The sequence below is a fragment of the Rhinopithecus roxellana genome, chromosome 7, assembly GCF_007565055.1.
Source record: "Rhinopithecus roxellana isolate Shanxi Qingling chromosome 7, ASM756505v1, whole genome shotgun sequence".
Lineage (NCBI taxonomy): Eukaryota > Metazoa > Chordata > Mammalia > Primates > Cercopithecidae > Rhinopithecus > Rhinopithecus roxellana.
The window spans coordinates 94480933-94497313 of record NC_044555.1 but is presented as its reverse complement, the minus strand read 5'-3'; the positions used below and the strand labels follow the sequence as shown (position 1 = coordinate 94497313).

Sequence of the window (16381 nt, the reverse complement as noted above, 5' to 3'; positions counted from 1 at the left end):
TCTTTCTTTCTTTCTTTCTTTCTTTCTTTCTTTCTTCTTTCTTTCTTTCTGTTCTTCTTCTTCTTCCTTCTTTCTTTCTTCTTTTTCTTTCTTCTTCCTTCCTCTTCTTCTCCTTCTTTCTTCTCTTCCTTCCTTCTTCCTTCCTTTCCTTCTTCCTTCTCCTTCCTTCCTTCCTTCCTTTCTTCTTCTTCTTCTTTCTCTTTCTTTTCTTCTCGTATATTTCTCTCTTCTCTTCTCTTTCTCTCTCTTCTCTTCTCTTCGCTTTCTTCTCTTCTTCTCTCTCTCTCTCTTCTCTCTCTCTCTCTCTCTCTCTCTCTCTCTCTCTTCTTTTCTCTTTTTTTTTTGATTGGTTGGTTGCTTGTAGAGCCGGGGACTCACTGTTACCCAGGCGATTTCATCCCGCTGTGTGAGAAGGTTCTGTGTTCCTCTGCTTATGTTGCTGTGCAGTTGTTACTAAAGGTCGCCTGTAGAAGGCGACAGAGTCAGCGAAGGAGAAGGGTGCGTTTCCTGGTTCTCTGGGGCACGAGGCTTTCTCCTCAGGACCCTGGTGCCCCCAACAGGTTTCCCAATGTTCGGCTGGGGCAGGCACGCTGTGGCTGGCTATTTCCCTTCCTTCCATCCTCCTTGGGCCGAACGGATCGCTGCTTCTGGTGAGACGCCTCCTCATGCACATCACTCCCAGGTGCCCTAGGGGGCACATTTCCCCACAACTCCCAGAGGGCAGGTTTCTATAAGTGCCACCAGTAGGGAGGCGCCACAGCTTCACTGCCATTTTGTGACGGTGCCGACGTCTCTCTTCCAGCAAGGTCAGGACTTCTTCAGGACTATGAGTGGGCAGTTTTTTTTCCCTGGATACTTTTAATTTCATCCCGGAAAGTGTCCTTTCTTCCTTGGAAAGCATCTTTTCTGTGGTGTTCTCTGACCGGTGTGTGGTAGGGCTCCCTTGGGGAAGTGGCTCCGCTCTGGAAACACGCCATGGGAGCCTGTGTTAGCCGTGGGGGAGCGTTTTCCGTGGGCACCCGGTCTCGGCTATCTGTTGTTGGGCTGGGGGGCTTTCTTGTGGGCTCCCTCTCGGTGATGCTAGGGACTTTTTCCTACTGAAATGACCTGAGACCGGGGATGGGGGGCATACCTGGTTGCCTGTGTCGGCCTTGGGTGCCCTGGCGTTTCTTTCCCGCTCAGTTGCCGTCTTGAGGGGGCATTCTGCCTTGGGGACCCGTCTGTGCTCATGGAACGTGGTGGGGTGGGCTGTGCCCCAGACGCATGATCGCAGCCTTGTGGGTCACCTGTTGGGGGCTTTATCTCGACCCCCGAGGACTCTTCCTAGGATGCTGATGTCGGCCGTGGGGCGCAATTTGTCCTTCAATGTTGCTCACTCTCAGGTAGAATGTGTTAGCTTTTACCTGGTTCTGCTTTTCCCTGATGTAGACGTTTACTATATGCTTTCTCTTGGTGCTAGGTTTCTAAAATTATTATCTGTGGGTGCTCTATCCTGGTGCCGCAGGGGAAATGGGGTGCTGTTCCTTGGATTCTCTAAGCCCATGGAGAGACTCAGGGAGCTCTGTGTCAGCCATGAAGGAGGTCATGTGACCTTGAGAACGCTGTTCTGCCCAAGGTTGGGGTGCTTTTCCTCGGTCGGTTGATCTCAATTCTGAAGGAACTCTTCGCGGGGATTCTATCTGACCTTTTCAGCCACAGCCTCAGGTGTCTGTGCAGGAATGGGGGTCCAGAAATATTCGAAGGTTCCAGCTGTGCCACATTGAAAACTCGCAATACAGTTAGTCTTTCATTCCAGCAGTCTGATGGGGGTGCAGTGATCTCACCTTATGTCTACACTCGCATTTCTCTGCTGATTAATGAGATCGAGCACCTTTTTTTTTTTTTTTTTTTTTTTTTGAGACGGAGTCTCGCTCTATCACCCCAGGCTGGAGTGCAGTGGCCGGATCTCAGCTCACTGCAAGCTCCGCCTCCCGGGTTTACGCCATTCTCCTTGCCTCAGCCTCCCGAGTAGCTGGGACTACAGGCGCCCGCCCACCTCGCCCGGCTAGTTTTTTTTTTTTTTTTTTTTGTATTTTTTTAGTAGAGACAGGGTTTCAAGGTGTTAGCCAGGATGGTCTCGATCTCCTGACCTCGTGATCCACCCGTCTCGGCCTCCCAAAGTGCTGGGATTACAGGCTTGAGCCACTGCGCCCGGCCGATCGAGCACCTTTTTGAAAATTGTTTTTATGTATTGATTTTTGTTTGTCTTTTGAGATGGGGTCTCCATCTGTCGCCCAGGCTGGCTTGCAGTGCCACCACACCCAGCTATTTATCGTTTTATGTTTTTTTTTGTTTGTTTGTTTTTTTGCACCATTTTATGTGTTTATTGGTCATTTAACTTTGTCTTTTATGAAGTTCCTTTTCAGGTATTTTCCCCCAGCTTTTACTAAGATGTTTGCATTTCAAAAATGGATTTGTAGTTTCCATATATTCTGTATTTGAGTTATACACCCATGCACACAGGCATATATGTACATATATAAAAATACATATACAATTTTAGTATCTTCTATAAATCTTTTTTGCTTTTACACGATCTCAATGTGTTTTAGATGAACAGATTCTCTTAATTTTATTAATCAGTGTATTATTTATGGCTCTTGCTTTTTATTATTTTAAGAAACATCTTTGCCTCACCCAATGCCATTATGACAATTTTTTTTTTATTATTATTATACTTTAAGTTCTGGGACACATGTGCAGAATGTGCAGGTTTGTTACATAGGTAGACATGTGCCATGGTGGTTTGCTGCACCCATCGACCTGTCAGCTACATTAGGTATTTCTCTAATGCTTTCCCTCCCCTAGCCCCCCAACCCCTGACAGGCCCTGCTGTGTGATGTTTTCCTCCCAGCGTCCATGTGTTCTCATTGTTCAACTCCCACTTATGAGTGAGACACAAGTGGTGTTTGGTTTTCTGTTCCTGTGTTAGCTTTGCTGACACCGGTACCTTCAAAGGACATGAACTCATTCTTTTTCATGGCTGCAGAGTATTCCGTGGTGTATATGTACCACATTATCTTTATCCAGTCTATCATTGATGGGCATTTGGGTTGGTTCCAAGTCTCTGCTGCTGTGAATAGTGCTATAATAAACATACGTGTGCGTGTGTCTTTATAGTGGAATGATTTAAAATCCTTTGGGTGCATACCTAGTGATGAGATTGCTGGGTCAGATGGTATTTCTGGTTCTAGATCCTTTGGGAATCACCACGCTGTCTTCCACAATGGTTAAACTCATTTACACTCATGATGATAATATTCTAAGTTTTCTTCTAGATCTCCCAATCATCTGAAATAAATTCTCATGGAATGGAGTAAAGTCAGAGACCAGATATATTTGATGTGATTATTAGCCATTTGAGTATGACTCTTATGAAGTGCATATTCAGCTTTTCCTCCCAAATTTTATTGGGATGTTTGTTTTTTAGAAATTGATTTGTAGTTCTGGATATATTCTGGATTCCACTCATTTGTTGCCAGATATATATGTATATGTGTGTGTAATTAATATATATTTTTATATATAGCCTATACCATATAATACATAATATATAATCTATAAACATGCTTTGTTTTCAGTATCTTAATAGTGTCTTTGAGGAATGGAAGTTTTCCATTTAATTATGTCTAATTAAAGAATTCATTCTTTATGGTTAGTGCTTGTTTATCCTCACTAAAACATCTTTGCCTATTCTATAGTTGTGAAGACAATATCTTAAGTGCTTACTAGATTGTCTATCCATCTTTAACAAAGTTCTGTGGAGTGGGAAGAGGTAAGAGTCAAGGTTTGTATTTTCCCTGCATTTATCAAGTGCATTTATGAAAAGCACTGTCCTTTCCACATTGATTTACAGCTCTTCTGTATTTTGTATTGCCAGATTTTTTCTGGCCTCTGTGTCCTCTTCCCTTTGTGTATTTGCCTGTCATTGCTCTGATACCGTACTGTTTTAATTACTCTATCTTTATGGTAAATTTCATACATAGTAGTGCATTTCTACTAACTCAGTTCTTTTTGTTGTTGTTTGTTTGTTTGTTTGAGACAGAGTCCCGCTCTGTCGCCCAGGCTGGAGTACAGTGGCGTGATCTCGGCTCACTGCAAGCTTTGCCTCCTGTGTTCACGCCGTTCTCCTGCCTCAGCCTCCTAAGTAGCTGGGACTAGAGGTGCCCGCCACCATGTCCAAGTAATTTTTTGTATTTTCAGTGGAGATGGGGTTTCACCATGTTAGCCAGGATCTCCTGACCTTGTGATCTGCCCGCCTCAGCCTCCCAAAGTGCTGGGATTACAGGCATGAGCCACTGCACCTAGCCAGTTCTTTTTCTTAAAAAAACTTTGTCTTTTCCTTGACTTAAAAAAACTTGACTTTTCCAAATCTTTAATTTCCATGTACTTAAAAAATGATCTGCTTGTCAATTTCCAGAAAAACTTTTGTTAACATAGTGGAATTTTAAATATGATTGCTATGATCATTCTGAGAGACTTGACAATAATGTATCTTAATAATGTCTTCCGGCCAGGGGCGGTGGCTCACGCCTGTAATCCCAACACTTTGGGAGGCCGAGTCAAATGGATCACTTGAGGTCAGGAGTTCGAGACCAGTACGGCTAACATAGCGAAACCTCGTCTGTACTAAAAATACAAAAATTAGCCAGGCGTCATGGCAGGCGCCTGTAATCTCAGCTACTTGGGAGGCTGAAGCAGGAGAATCGCTTGAACCCAGGAGGTAGAGTTTGCAGTGAGCAGAGACGGTGCCATTCCACTCTAGCCTGGGCGACAGAGTGAGGCTCCATCTCAAAAAAAAAAAAAAAAAAAAAAAAAGTCTTCCAATGCATGGAAAGAATATTTTTCTTCATCTACTGCAGTCTTGAATTTCTCTGAGTGATGTTTTATAATTTTTGTGTAGTACTCTAGCACATCTGGGTTAGATTTATTCTTAAATATTTGATGGTTTTGGTACTGTTTTTAATGACATTTGAAATCTCATATTCTAATTTTTTGTTGCTATTAATTATATGGAAATGCCGTTGGTTTTTATTCTATCTAGTAAGTTGACTAAATTTGCTTATTAAACATAATGATTTTATTCTTCTGCATTTTCTATGTACAGAACAATGTCATCTGTGAATATTGACAGTTTTATTTCTTTCCAAATTTTAAACCTATTATATTTTCCTGATGCTACTGCTCTTTTAGAACCTCCAGTAAATTGTGAATGGATAGTGGACATCTTTGTCTTGTTTTTAAACTCAGGGAGAAAATACTGATACGTCACTACGAAGTATCGCATTTACTATTTTTTTGTACATATGCTAACCAGAATAGGAATGTTGCCCTTTTTTCTAAGTTGGTGATAGTTTTTTATCACGAATGGACTTTAAACATTGACCCATGTATGAAAATGATCATGTGGTGTTTCCCTGTTTTTGTTGTCGTTGTTGTTAATGTGGTGCATTACATTTATTGATTTTCAAATGTTAAATCATTATGTTGTCTTTCTGCAATATACTCCACCATGGCTGATGTATGTCCTTTTTAAGTACTATTGCATTTTATTTGCTCACCTTTAATTTGGAATTTTTGTGTCTGAGTTCAGGGGTGATCTTGGCTTGTATTTTTGCCTTGATCTTGTAGTTTTTCTTTCTTCTAAAGTCCTTGTCAGATGTTGTTATCAGTTTTTTATCAGTCTTCTAATAAGAGTTCCTAATACGGGTTACTACAGATTGGTTTATACATCTATTTGAATATATAAGTATAAATACTTATATATTAAATATATATGATGTATAATATAATGTATAATATATTTAATTTAAAACATAATGTATAGTAAGGGTTAATACAGATTGCTTTATACATCTATTTTTCCTAATAAGGGTTAATACAGATTGGCTTACACATCTTCAAATAGGTAATAATATTTTCATCTGTTTTTGTTTGATGACAGCTGCTTATTCCGCAAGCATTCTGACTGATTTGGTTATACCATCTTTCTTCTTTTTTTACTTAGTGTACATTAAAATTAGGTTTCTTTTCCTGAGAACAGTGTTTGTTGAGACTTCGTAAATCTTGGCTCATGATTAAAAGTGAAATTAATGATTCAAAGTCTTGGTTGTATACACATATGAAGACAGTTTGCCGTTTTGTGATTGTTAGATTTTTGTCATGAATGGAATATGTTCATTGATGTTTTTCAGGAAACAATGACCGATAAAACAGAGAAGGTGGCTGTGGATCCTGAACCCGTGTTTAAACGTCCCAGGGAATGTGACAGTCCTTCATATCAGAAAAGGCAGAGGATGGCCCTGTTGGCAAGGAAACACGGAGCAGGAGACAGCCTTACTGCAGGCTCTGCCATGTCCAAAGAAAAGAGTAAGTAAGCCTGTCCTCACCTCCTCTTCATGCTGTATCCAGTGCAGTCGGCCTCTTGTCTCATCCCCTCCAGAGAAACTGTCCTTGTCAAGGTCAACGGTTTCAGCTGACATTGCCATTAAATTCTCAGCACCATTTGACAGTTGTTCACTCGCTTCTTCATGAAAACCTTCTAGCATTTCCATTTTCCACAATTTTTTTTTTAATTTCTCGTCCGTATTGGTGAATCCCTATCATTTTTTTCTTGAGATGCAGTTTCGTTCTTCTTGGCCAAGCTAGAGTCCAGTGACATGATCTCGGCTCACTGAAACCTCAGTCTCCTCCTTTCAGGTGATTCTCCTGCTGCAGCCTCCCAAGTAGCTGGGATTACAAGCACCAGCCACCACACCCAGCTAATTTTTGTAATTTTAGTAGAGATGGAGTTTTGCCATATCAGCCAGGCTGGTCTCGAACTCCTCACCTCAGGTGATCTACCCACCTCAGCCTCCCAAAGTGCTGGAATTACAGGCACGAGCCACTGCATCCGACCCCTATCATTCTTTTTTTCTGTCTTTCTTTTTCTTCTCTTCTCTAAATACTGTAAAAAATTTCTGAACCCCAGCATCTCTCTTTCTCCTTCTGTTCCAGTCTGCCATGATCAATCACTGAGCTCCCGTGATACCTCCACATTTCCCATTATTGTCCCCATCGAACACATACGCTCCAACCCGGCAGCCAGGTCATCATGTTGGCGTGTAAATCACATCATGCCATGTCACTCCTGAAAACCCATCCTCCACTCTCCTTAGCACTCAGAACCGACTGTGAACCAGCTTTGGTCTGCGAGGTTCTGCATGGCCTGGCCTCCGTCACCCTCTCCTCACACAGGCCGCATCCATCTCCTGACTCTGTCTGCTTCTGTCCTTCACCCCGTAGTGCCTGATCCATCCCCACTCCAGCCCATACCCTTGGCCTCACAGCAACCTGGAACTCCCCCTCTGCCTCTGTGCAGGCAGCTCTGCTTCTTCCTTCAAGCCCTGCCCAAGGGTACCTCCACAGAAGGCTCTGCCCAACCAGCGGCAACTCCTGGGGCTCCCTCTGCTGCTGTTGCCCACAGGCCTGTGGACTGCTTCCCTACCACCAGCCCAACGCTGTTTGTTTCATTTGCTCATTGTGCGTGTGCTGTCTGACTGCCCCACATGAGGATGTGAGCTCCACAAGGGCAGGGAATGTTGCTCTCTGGGCTGTTTACTGCTGATCCCCAGCTCCTGGCATGCTGCCTGCCACAGACGATGAATAAATGAGAGGTGTCAGACCTGAAGTGAAAAGAAAGTCACTTTTCTGAGACAGAAAGGAAGGATGAGGAAAATCATACACTAAAAGGGATTTTTTGGTGATGGAGTGCGTATAGAACTTTCAGCAGTAATGGCCACCTCTATTTTCCCAGAATATATTTGACGTAGAGAGGAGGCTGCTTGAGGTGTATCCCAGCTGTCTGGCTTCCAGCTCAGTAAAGCCTGGTGGTTTGTAAGTAAATTTGGGAAATCTTGATATCAAGTGAGACCTGCTGCTTTCAACTTGTAAAGCATAACAAACTGAAACTATCCCATGAGTACCAGGGATCTGTGAATGTTGCTTTAGAGTTGTACTGTCTTACTTGATTTCCATATCTATTCATAGGGCCAGAAAATAAGAGGTGGTTTTATTGTATTATGTGTCCTGGCCTCAGTTCATCAGGTCTCAGATTTCCCCCGGTATATCCTCCCATTTATGAAAGAAATAATTCCCTAGAAACTGAGGAGCACATAGATGTACCCAGAGGGGTGATGAAACACACATTTCTCACAGCTCAGCTTCTCAGTTTGGTTTCCAGATCTGTCATTCATGATATCTATGTGGAGGGGAAAGAAAATGGTCAAACACCAACTGATGGCTTTTTGTCAAAATCTGTTTCACTAGAGCTTAAGACAGGAGATGGTATTCCACCCATCCAATTGGATTCTCAGATTGATGACTTCGCTGGTTTCAGCAAAGATAAGCTGATGCAGAAACCTGGTAGCAATGCACCTGTGGGAGGAATTGTTACCAGCAATTTCTCTGGAGATGACCTAAAATGCAGAGAAATAGTCCCTTTACCCAAAAGCCAAGAAGAAATTAATGCTGATATAAAACATCAAATAGTGAAGGAAATCCAAAGCATTGGACGAAGTAAGTAGTATAAGAATATCTGTTTCATAAACTATAGGAAGGCTCTCTTTCTATGATTCAGAAGATATTCATGTTACCTGTTGAGACTCATTCTTTGCCAGAGTTGAGTTTGCCCATAGTTTATGGTGGTTCCTCTTTTCTCTGACTAAAGCATAGTACACCTTTTGCTTTTCTTTTCTTACTTGGTTATGGTTAAAAGAGTTCCATTCGTAGGTATGTGCAGGTGTCTTTTTTATTATTTAGATTTGTATGTGCGGGTATCTTGATTTAAGCATTTAAAACATTTTAACCTATGAAGCATGATTGCTGAGATATAGATTCACTTCTATTCTTCTTTATATTTGATAATACTGAAGGTTTTTTTTTTTTAAACATCTTCAGAATACAAAAGGATCTTCAAATTGCTTAAAAGAGTGCAAGGACCTATAGAAGTCAAGAAAGTATTTTTTGAATCCATCATCAAGGAAGCAGCAAGGTGGGTAGAAATAGGAACTGTCCAATTTCTTTAAGCACTTGGACTCAATAGAGTACTGGGGGTGAGCGTGGGGGAACAGCCCCTGCCTTGAGTTTCTCAAACCCTGGTCCTCACTCATAGTTACGGCTGTCTCCACAGTTACTTAGGCTAATGTTATCTGAATCTAACTCATTCTTCGAAGACTATAGAGACTTCCATTCTCACCATAGTCTGAGGTGCACATTGTCCCTCGATTGACAGTCTTTGTATTTGCTAGACTACTTCTTTTTAAAAAATTTTTGTACGGACATAGCAGATGCATATATTTCTGGGGTATGTGAGATATTGTGATACAGACAACAATATGTAATAATTACATCAAGGTAAATGGGATATCTATCACCTCAAGCTTTTATCCTTTGTGTTACAGACAATCCAATTATACTCTTCATTATTTTTAAATGTACAATTAAATTATTACCGACAATAGTCACCCTGTTGGGCTATGAAATACTACATCTTATTTATTCTATTTTTCTACCTATTAATCATCCCCACTTCCCACACGCTCCACCCCCACTAACCTTCCCAGCCTCTGGTAACCATCATTCTACTCTCTGTCTCCATTAGTTCAGTTGTTTTACATTTTTGCTCCCAGAAATAAGTGAGAAAGTACAAAGTTTGTCTTTCTGTGCCTGGCTTATTTCACTTAACATAATGACCTTTGATTCCATCCATATTGTTGCAAATGACTGAATCTCATTCTTTTTTTATGTCTGAACAATACTCTATTGTGTATATGTACCATATTTTTTTATCCATTCATCTGTTAGTGGACACTTAGGTTGCTTCCGAATCTTGGCTACTGTGAATGGTGCTGCTGCAACAAACATGGGAGTGCAGATATCTCTTCGGTACCCTGACTTCCTTTCTCTTGGGCATATACCAAGCAGTGGGATTCCTGGACCATATGATAGCTCCATTTTTAGAGTTTCGAGGAACCTCCATACTGTTCTTCGTAGTCATTGTGGTAATTTTTATTCCCACCAACAGTATATGAAGGTTCCCTTTTCTCCACACCCTCGCCATCATTTGTTATTGCCAGCTAGACTACCTCTTACCATGCAGGTGAATTTCTATTTCCATGCTGACTGTAACTTCATCTTTCTATCCTTCACAGTGCTTCCTACAGCATAGGTTCTTTGGCTATCTTTTAGTTAATGGCATGTCTCTGTCTTTTCAGATGTATGAGCCGAGACTTCGTTCAGCTCCTTGAGAAGAAACTGGAGCATATGATTTGGAAGTACTTGTCCATGGAGGATTATGGCAACCCAAATGCATAATCTCATTAATTGATTGAGGAGAGAAAAGGATCAGATTGCTGTTTTCTACAATGGAGCATGATATTGCTGAAGTCTCCTGGCATATGTTACTGACTCAATGGCCTTCCAGAGGCTAAGAAATTTCTGTTAGTAAAAGTTGTTCTTTTTCCCTAAGCATTTCATTTGAAAGAATAACTTGTTTTTTGGTTGTTTTTTATTCCCACCTATGCTGGTAGATATTATTAACCCATTAGATAAATACTATTACAGTCGTGGTTTCTGCAGCAGCTCACATTGTTGAAGCTGGTATTTGTAACTGCCCTTCTTTCACTACCCATTTCACATTCCCTTTGCCCTAAGATAGCATGTCAGTTGGTTCATGGAGCTTGGCCCTGGCAGGATGGCTGAAACCTTCATTATAGAAGAGTCTGAACCATTAGATGTCCTGCCTGAATGGGGTTGCTGTGATTTTCCATTAACTCTAATCACAAAACACGGGAGGACTAAGAAGCTCTCTAGACATATCCGACTTACTTTTCCTTAGCCCCTGGCTGTAGTAGGAACCTGATCTCCTTTTTTTTCTCAGTTTCACATCACCCAAGCCAGTAGCAGAATCCCTACTTTGTCTCTTGATTGAGAGGAGTGAAGAGTTCAAAGTCGTCAGCTGTCAGACACAATTTTCATTTCAATGGAATCATTTTGATTCCACCGTTTGAAAAAATTTCTCAATTTGTAACTAAGGACCTCTTGCCCAGCAGAGCCCAAGAGTTTGCCTCTTGAAAGCAAAGTTGCTTCTTGAGCACAAAAGACAAATTTTGCTACTAGATACCCAGGAGTAATAGTGAGAGGAGGCCCGCATCTTACCTCTTTCATTCTTGAAGACATAGATGTGGCTATGGGAGAAATAGTTCCATATACTTGATGCTGGGATCCAGCATTGCCACCTCTGAGATTGTCAGCCAAGCCCCTCAAGGCAATGCCACAAAGCTAGAACTACAACTCAGGCTTTAAAGATCACTCCACTGTTCTATTGAGCCAGCCACTTCAGGATGTTGAGGAACATTACAAGACTGGTGAAATCCATTAGCATGAGCCCATTCCCATACTTCATTTCCTGTAAAGTGAGTTTCATGTTTAAAACTGGTGCAGTGTGGGCTGTTTCTGGTTCCAAGATGGCCGAATAGGAAAAGCTCCAGTCCATAGCTCCCAGTGTGAGCGATTCAGAAGATGGGTGATTTCTGCATTTTCAACTGAAGAACCAGGTTCATCTCACTGGGGCTTGTTGGACCAGTGACTGCAGTCCACGGAGTGTGAGCTGAAGCAGGGCAGGGCATCGCCTCACCAGGGAATTGCATGGGTTCAGGGAATTCCCTTTCCTAGCCAAGGGAATCCATGACAGATGGTTCCTGGAAAATTGGGACACTCCCACCCTAATACTGCGCTTTTCCAACAGTCTTAGCAAACAGCACACCAGGAGGTTATATCCCATGCCTGGCTCAGAGGGTCCCATGCCCACAGAGCCTTGCTTACCACTAGCACAGCAGTCTGAGATCGAGCTGCAAGGTGGCAGCGAGGCTGGGGGAGGGGGTCCACCATTGCCGAGGCTTGAGTAGGTAAACAAAGCGGCCGGGAAGCTCAAACTGGGGGAGCTTAAGGAGGCTGCAGCTCAATGAGGCCTGCCTGCCTGCCTCTGTAGACTCCACCTCTGGGGGCAGGGCATGGCTGAACAAAAGGCAGCAGAAACTTATGCAGACTTAAACATCCCTGTCTGACAGCTTTGAAGAGAGTAGTTCTCCCAGCATGGAGTTTGAGATCTGAGAACGGACAGACTGCCTCCTTAGTGGGTCCCTGACCCTCGAGTAGCCCAACTGGGAGACACCTCCCAGTAGGGGCCGACTGACACCTCATACAGCCAGGTGCCCCTCTGAGAGGAAGCTTCCAGAGGAAGGATGAGAGGCAGCAACATTTGCCATTCTGCAGTAGTTGCTGTTCTGCAGCCTCTGCTGGTGATAACCAGGCAAACAAGGTCTGGAGTGGACCCCCAGCAAACTCCAAGAGACCTGCAGCTCAGGGTCCTGACTGTTAGAAGGAAAACTAACAAACAGAAAGGACATCCACACCAAAACCCCATCTGTATGTCACCATCATCAAAGACCAAAAGTAGATAAAACCACAAAGATGGGGAGAAAGCGGAGCAGAAAAGCTGAAAATTCTAATCAGAGTGCCTCTTCTTCTCCAAGGGAATGCAACTCCTTGTCAGCAACGGAACAAAGCTGGATGGAGAATGACTTTGACAAGTTGAGAGAAGAGGGCTTCAGACGATGGGTAATAATAAACTTCTCCGAGCTAAAGGAGGAAGTTCAAACCCATCGCAAAGAAGCTAAAAACCTTGAAAAAAGATTAGACGAATGGCTAACTAGAAGAAACAGTGTAGAGAAGACCTTAAATGACCTGATGGAACTGAAAACCATGGCACGAGAACTACGTGATGCATGCACAAGCTTCAGTAGTCAATTCGATCAAGTGGAAGAAAGGGTACCAGTGATAGAAGATCCAATGAATGAAATGGAGCGAGAAGAGAAGTTTAGAGGAAAAAGAGTAAAAATAAATGAACAAAGCCACCAAGAAATAGGGGACTATGTGAAAAGACCAAATCTACATCTGATTGGTGTACCTGAAAATGATGGGGAGAATGGAACCAAGTTGGAAAACACTCTTCAGGAGAGTATCCAGGGGAACTTCCCCAACCCAGCACGACAGGCCAACATTCAAATTCAGGAAATACAGAGAACACCGCAAAGATACTCCTTGAGAAGGGCAACTCCAAGATACATGATTGTCAGATTCACCAAAGTTGAAATGAAGGAAAAAAACTAAGGGCAGCCAGAGAGAAAGGTTGGGTTACACACAAAGGGAAGACCATCAGACTAACAGCGGATCTCTCAGCAGAAATTCTACAAGCCAGAAGAGATTGGGGGCCAATATTCGTCATTCTTAAAGAAAATAATTTTCAACCCAGAATTTCATATCCAGCCAAACTAAGCTTCATAAGTGAAGGAGAAATAAAATCCTCTACAGACAAGCAAATGCTGAGAGATTTGTGTCACCACCAGGCCTGCCCTACAAGAGTTCCTGAAGGAAGCAGTAAACATGGAAAGAACAACCAGTACCAGTCCACTGGAAAAACATGCCAAATTGTAAAGACCATTGATGCTAGGAAGAAACTGCATCAACTAACAAGCAAAATAATCAGCTAACATCATAAAGATAGGATCAAATTCATGCATAAAAATATTGACCTTAAATGTAAATGGGCTAATGCTCCAATTAAAAGACACAGACTGGCAAACTGGATAAAGAGTCAAGACCCATCAGTGTGCGGTATCCAGAAGACCCATCTCATGTGCAGACACACACGTAGACTCAAAATAAAGGGATGGAGGAAGATCTACCAAGCAAATGGAAAACAAAGAAACAGAAAAAGCAGGGGTTGCAATCCTAGTCTCTGACAAAACAGACTTTAAACCAACAAAGATCAAAAGAGACAACGGAGGCCATTACGTAATGGTAAGGAGATCAATTCAACAAGAAGAGCTAACTCTCCTAAATACATAGGCACCCATACAGGAGCACCCAGATTCATAAAGCAAGTCCTTAGAGACCAACAAAGAGATTTAGACTCCCACACAATAATAATGGGAGACTTTAACATCCCACTGTCAACATTAGACAGATCAACGAGACAGAAAATTAACAAGAATATCCAGGAATTGAACTCAGCTCTGCACCAAGTGGACCTAATAGACATCTATAGAACTCTCCACCCCAAGTCAACAGAGTATACATTCTTCTCAGCACCACCTCGTAGTTATTCCAAAATTGACCACATAGTTGGAAGTAAAACAATCCTCAGCAAATGTAAAAGAACAGAAATCATAACAAACTGCCTCTCAGACCACAGTGCAATCAAACTAGAACTCAGGATTAAGAAACTCCCTCGGGAAGGGGAACATCACACACCAGGGCCTATCATGGGGAGGGGGGCGGGGGGAGGGATTGTATTGGGAGTTGTACTTGATATAAATGATGAATTGATGGGTGCTGACGAGTTGATGGGTGCAGCACACCAACATGGCACAAGTATACATATGTAACAAACCTACATGTTATGCACATGTACCCTAGAACTTAAAGTATAATAATAAAAAAAAAAATTAAAAAAAAAAACTCCCTCAAAACCACTCAACTATATGGAAACTGAACAACCAACTCCTGAATGACTACTGGGTACATAACAAAATGAAGGCAGAAATAAAGATGTTCTTTGAAACCAATAAGAACGAAAACACAACATACCAGAATCTCTGGGACTTATTTAAAGCAGTGGTGTCCAGGGAAATTTGTAGCACTAAATGCCGACAAGAGAAAGCAGGAAAGATCTAAAATTGACACCCTAACATCACAATTAAGAGAACTAGAGAAGCAAGAGCAAACACATTCAAAAGCTAGCAGAAGGCAAGAAATAACTAAGATCAGAGCAGAACTGAAGGAGATAGAGACACAAAAAGACCCTTAAAAAATTCAATGAATCCAGGAGCTGAGTTTTTGAAAAGATCAACAAAATTGATAGACTGCTAGCAAGACTAATAAAGAAGAAAAGAGAGAATAATCAAATAGACACAACAAAAAATGATAAAGAGGATATTACCACTGATCCCATAGAAATACAAACTACCATCAGAGATACTATAAACACATCAATGCAAATAAACTAGAAAACCTAGAAGAAATGGAATTCCTGGACACATACACCCTCCCAAGACTAAACCAGGAGAATTTGAATCCCTGAATAGACCAATAATAGGTTCTGAAATTGAGGCAATAATTAATAGCCTACCAAACAAAGTCCACGACCAGATGGATTCACAGCCGAATTCTACCAGAGATACAAAGATGAGCTGGTACCATTCCTTCTGAAACTATTCCAATCAGTAGAAAAAGAGGGAATCCTCCCTAATTCATTTTATGAGGCCAGCGTGATCCTCAATAAAACTGGCAAACCGAATCCAGCAGCACATCAAAAAGCTTATCCACCGCGATCAAGTTGGCTTCACCCCTGGGATGCAAGTCTGGTTCAACATATGCAAAGCAATAAATGCAATCCATCATATAAACAGAACCAAAGGCAAAAACCACATGATTATCTCAATAGATGCAGAAAAGGCCTTTGACAGAATTCAACAGCCCTTCATGCTAAAAGTTCTCAATAAACTAGATATTGATGGGACGTATCTCAAAATGATAAGAGCTATTTATGACAAACCCACAGCCAATGTCATACCGAATGGGCAAAAACTGGAAGCATTCCCTTTGAAAACTGGCCCAAGACAGGGATGCCTTCTCTCACCACTCCTATTCAGCATTGTGTTGGAAGTCCTGGCCAGGGCAATCAGGCAAGAGAAAGAAATAAAAGGTATTCAATTAGGAAAAGAGGAAGTCAAATTGTCGCTGTTTGCAGATGACATGACTGTATATTTAGAAAACTCCATCGTCTCAGCCCAAAAAGTCCTTAAGCTGATAAGCAAAGTCTCAGGATACAAAATCAGTGTGCAAAAATCACAACCATTCCTATACACCAATAACAGGCAAACAGAGAGCCAAATCATGAGTGAACTCCCATTCACAATTGCTTCAAAGAGAACAAAATACCTAGGAATCCAACTTACAAGGGATGTGAAGGACCTCTTCAAGGAGAACTACAAACCACTGCTCAGTGAAATACAAGAGGACACAAACAAATGGAGGAACATTCCATGCTCATGGATACGAAGAATCAGTCTCATGAAAATGGCCATACTGCCCAAGTCAATTTAGAGATTCAATGCCATCCCCATCAAGCTACCAATGACTTTCTTCACAGAATTGGAGAAAACTACTTTAAAGTTCATATGGAAGCAAAAAGAGCCCGCATTGCCAAGACAATCCTAAAGAAAAAGAACAAAGCTGTAGG

At 42.0% G+C, this 16381-nt stretch overlaps 1 protein-coding gene across 1 annotated transcript; it reads left to right on the top strand.

The window, feature by feature from the left end:
• The first annotated feature begins 570 nt into the window (after window positions 1–570).
• LOC115898628 (cancer/testis antigen family 45 member A10-like) lies at window positions 571–10392 on the top strand. Its single transcript, XM_030933652.1, has 5 exons — window positions 571–806; window positions 6234–6408; window positions 8347–8595; window positions 8977–9070; window positions 10293–10392. The coding sequence occupies exons 2-5, from the start codon at window positions 6240–6242 to the stop codon at window positions 10390–10392; spliced, it is 612 nt and encodes a 203-aa protein (XP_030789512.1). The 5' UTR covers window positions 571–806; window positions 6234–6239.
• Window positions 10393–16381: the final 5989 nt, after the last annotated feature.

Coding starts and splice junctions, on each gene's coding strand:
- LOC115898628 (XM_030933652.1), top strand. CDS start 6,240: ATGACCGATAAAACAGAGAAGGTGGCTGTGGATCCTGAACCCGTGTTT. Junction 6,409..8,346: donor TGCCATGTCCAAAGAAAAGA/GTAAGTAAGCCT, acceptor CTGTTTCACTAG/AGCTTAAGACAGGAGATGGT. Junction 9,071..10,292: donor ATCATCAAGGAAGCAGCAAG/GTGGGTAGAAAT, acceptor CTGTCTTTTCAG/ATGTATGAGCCGAGACTTCG.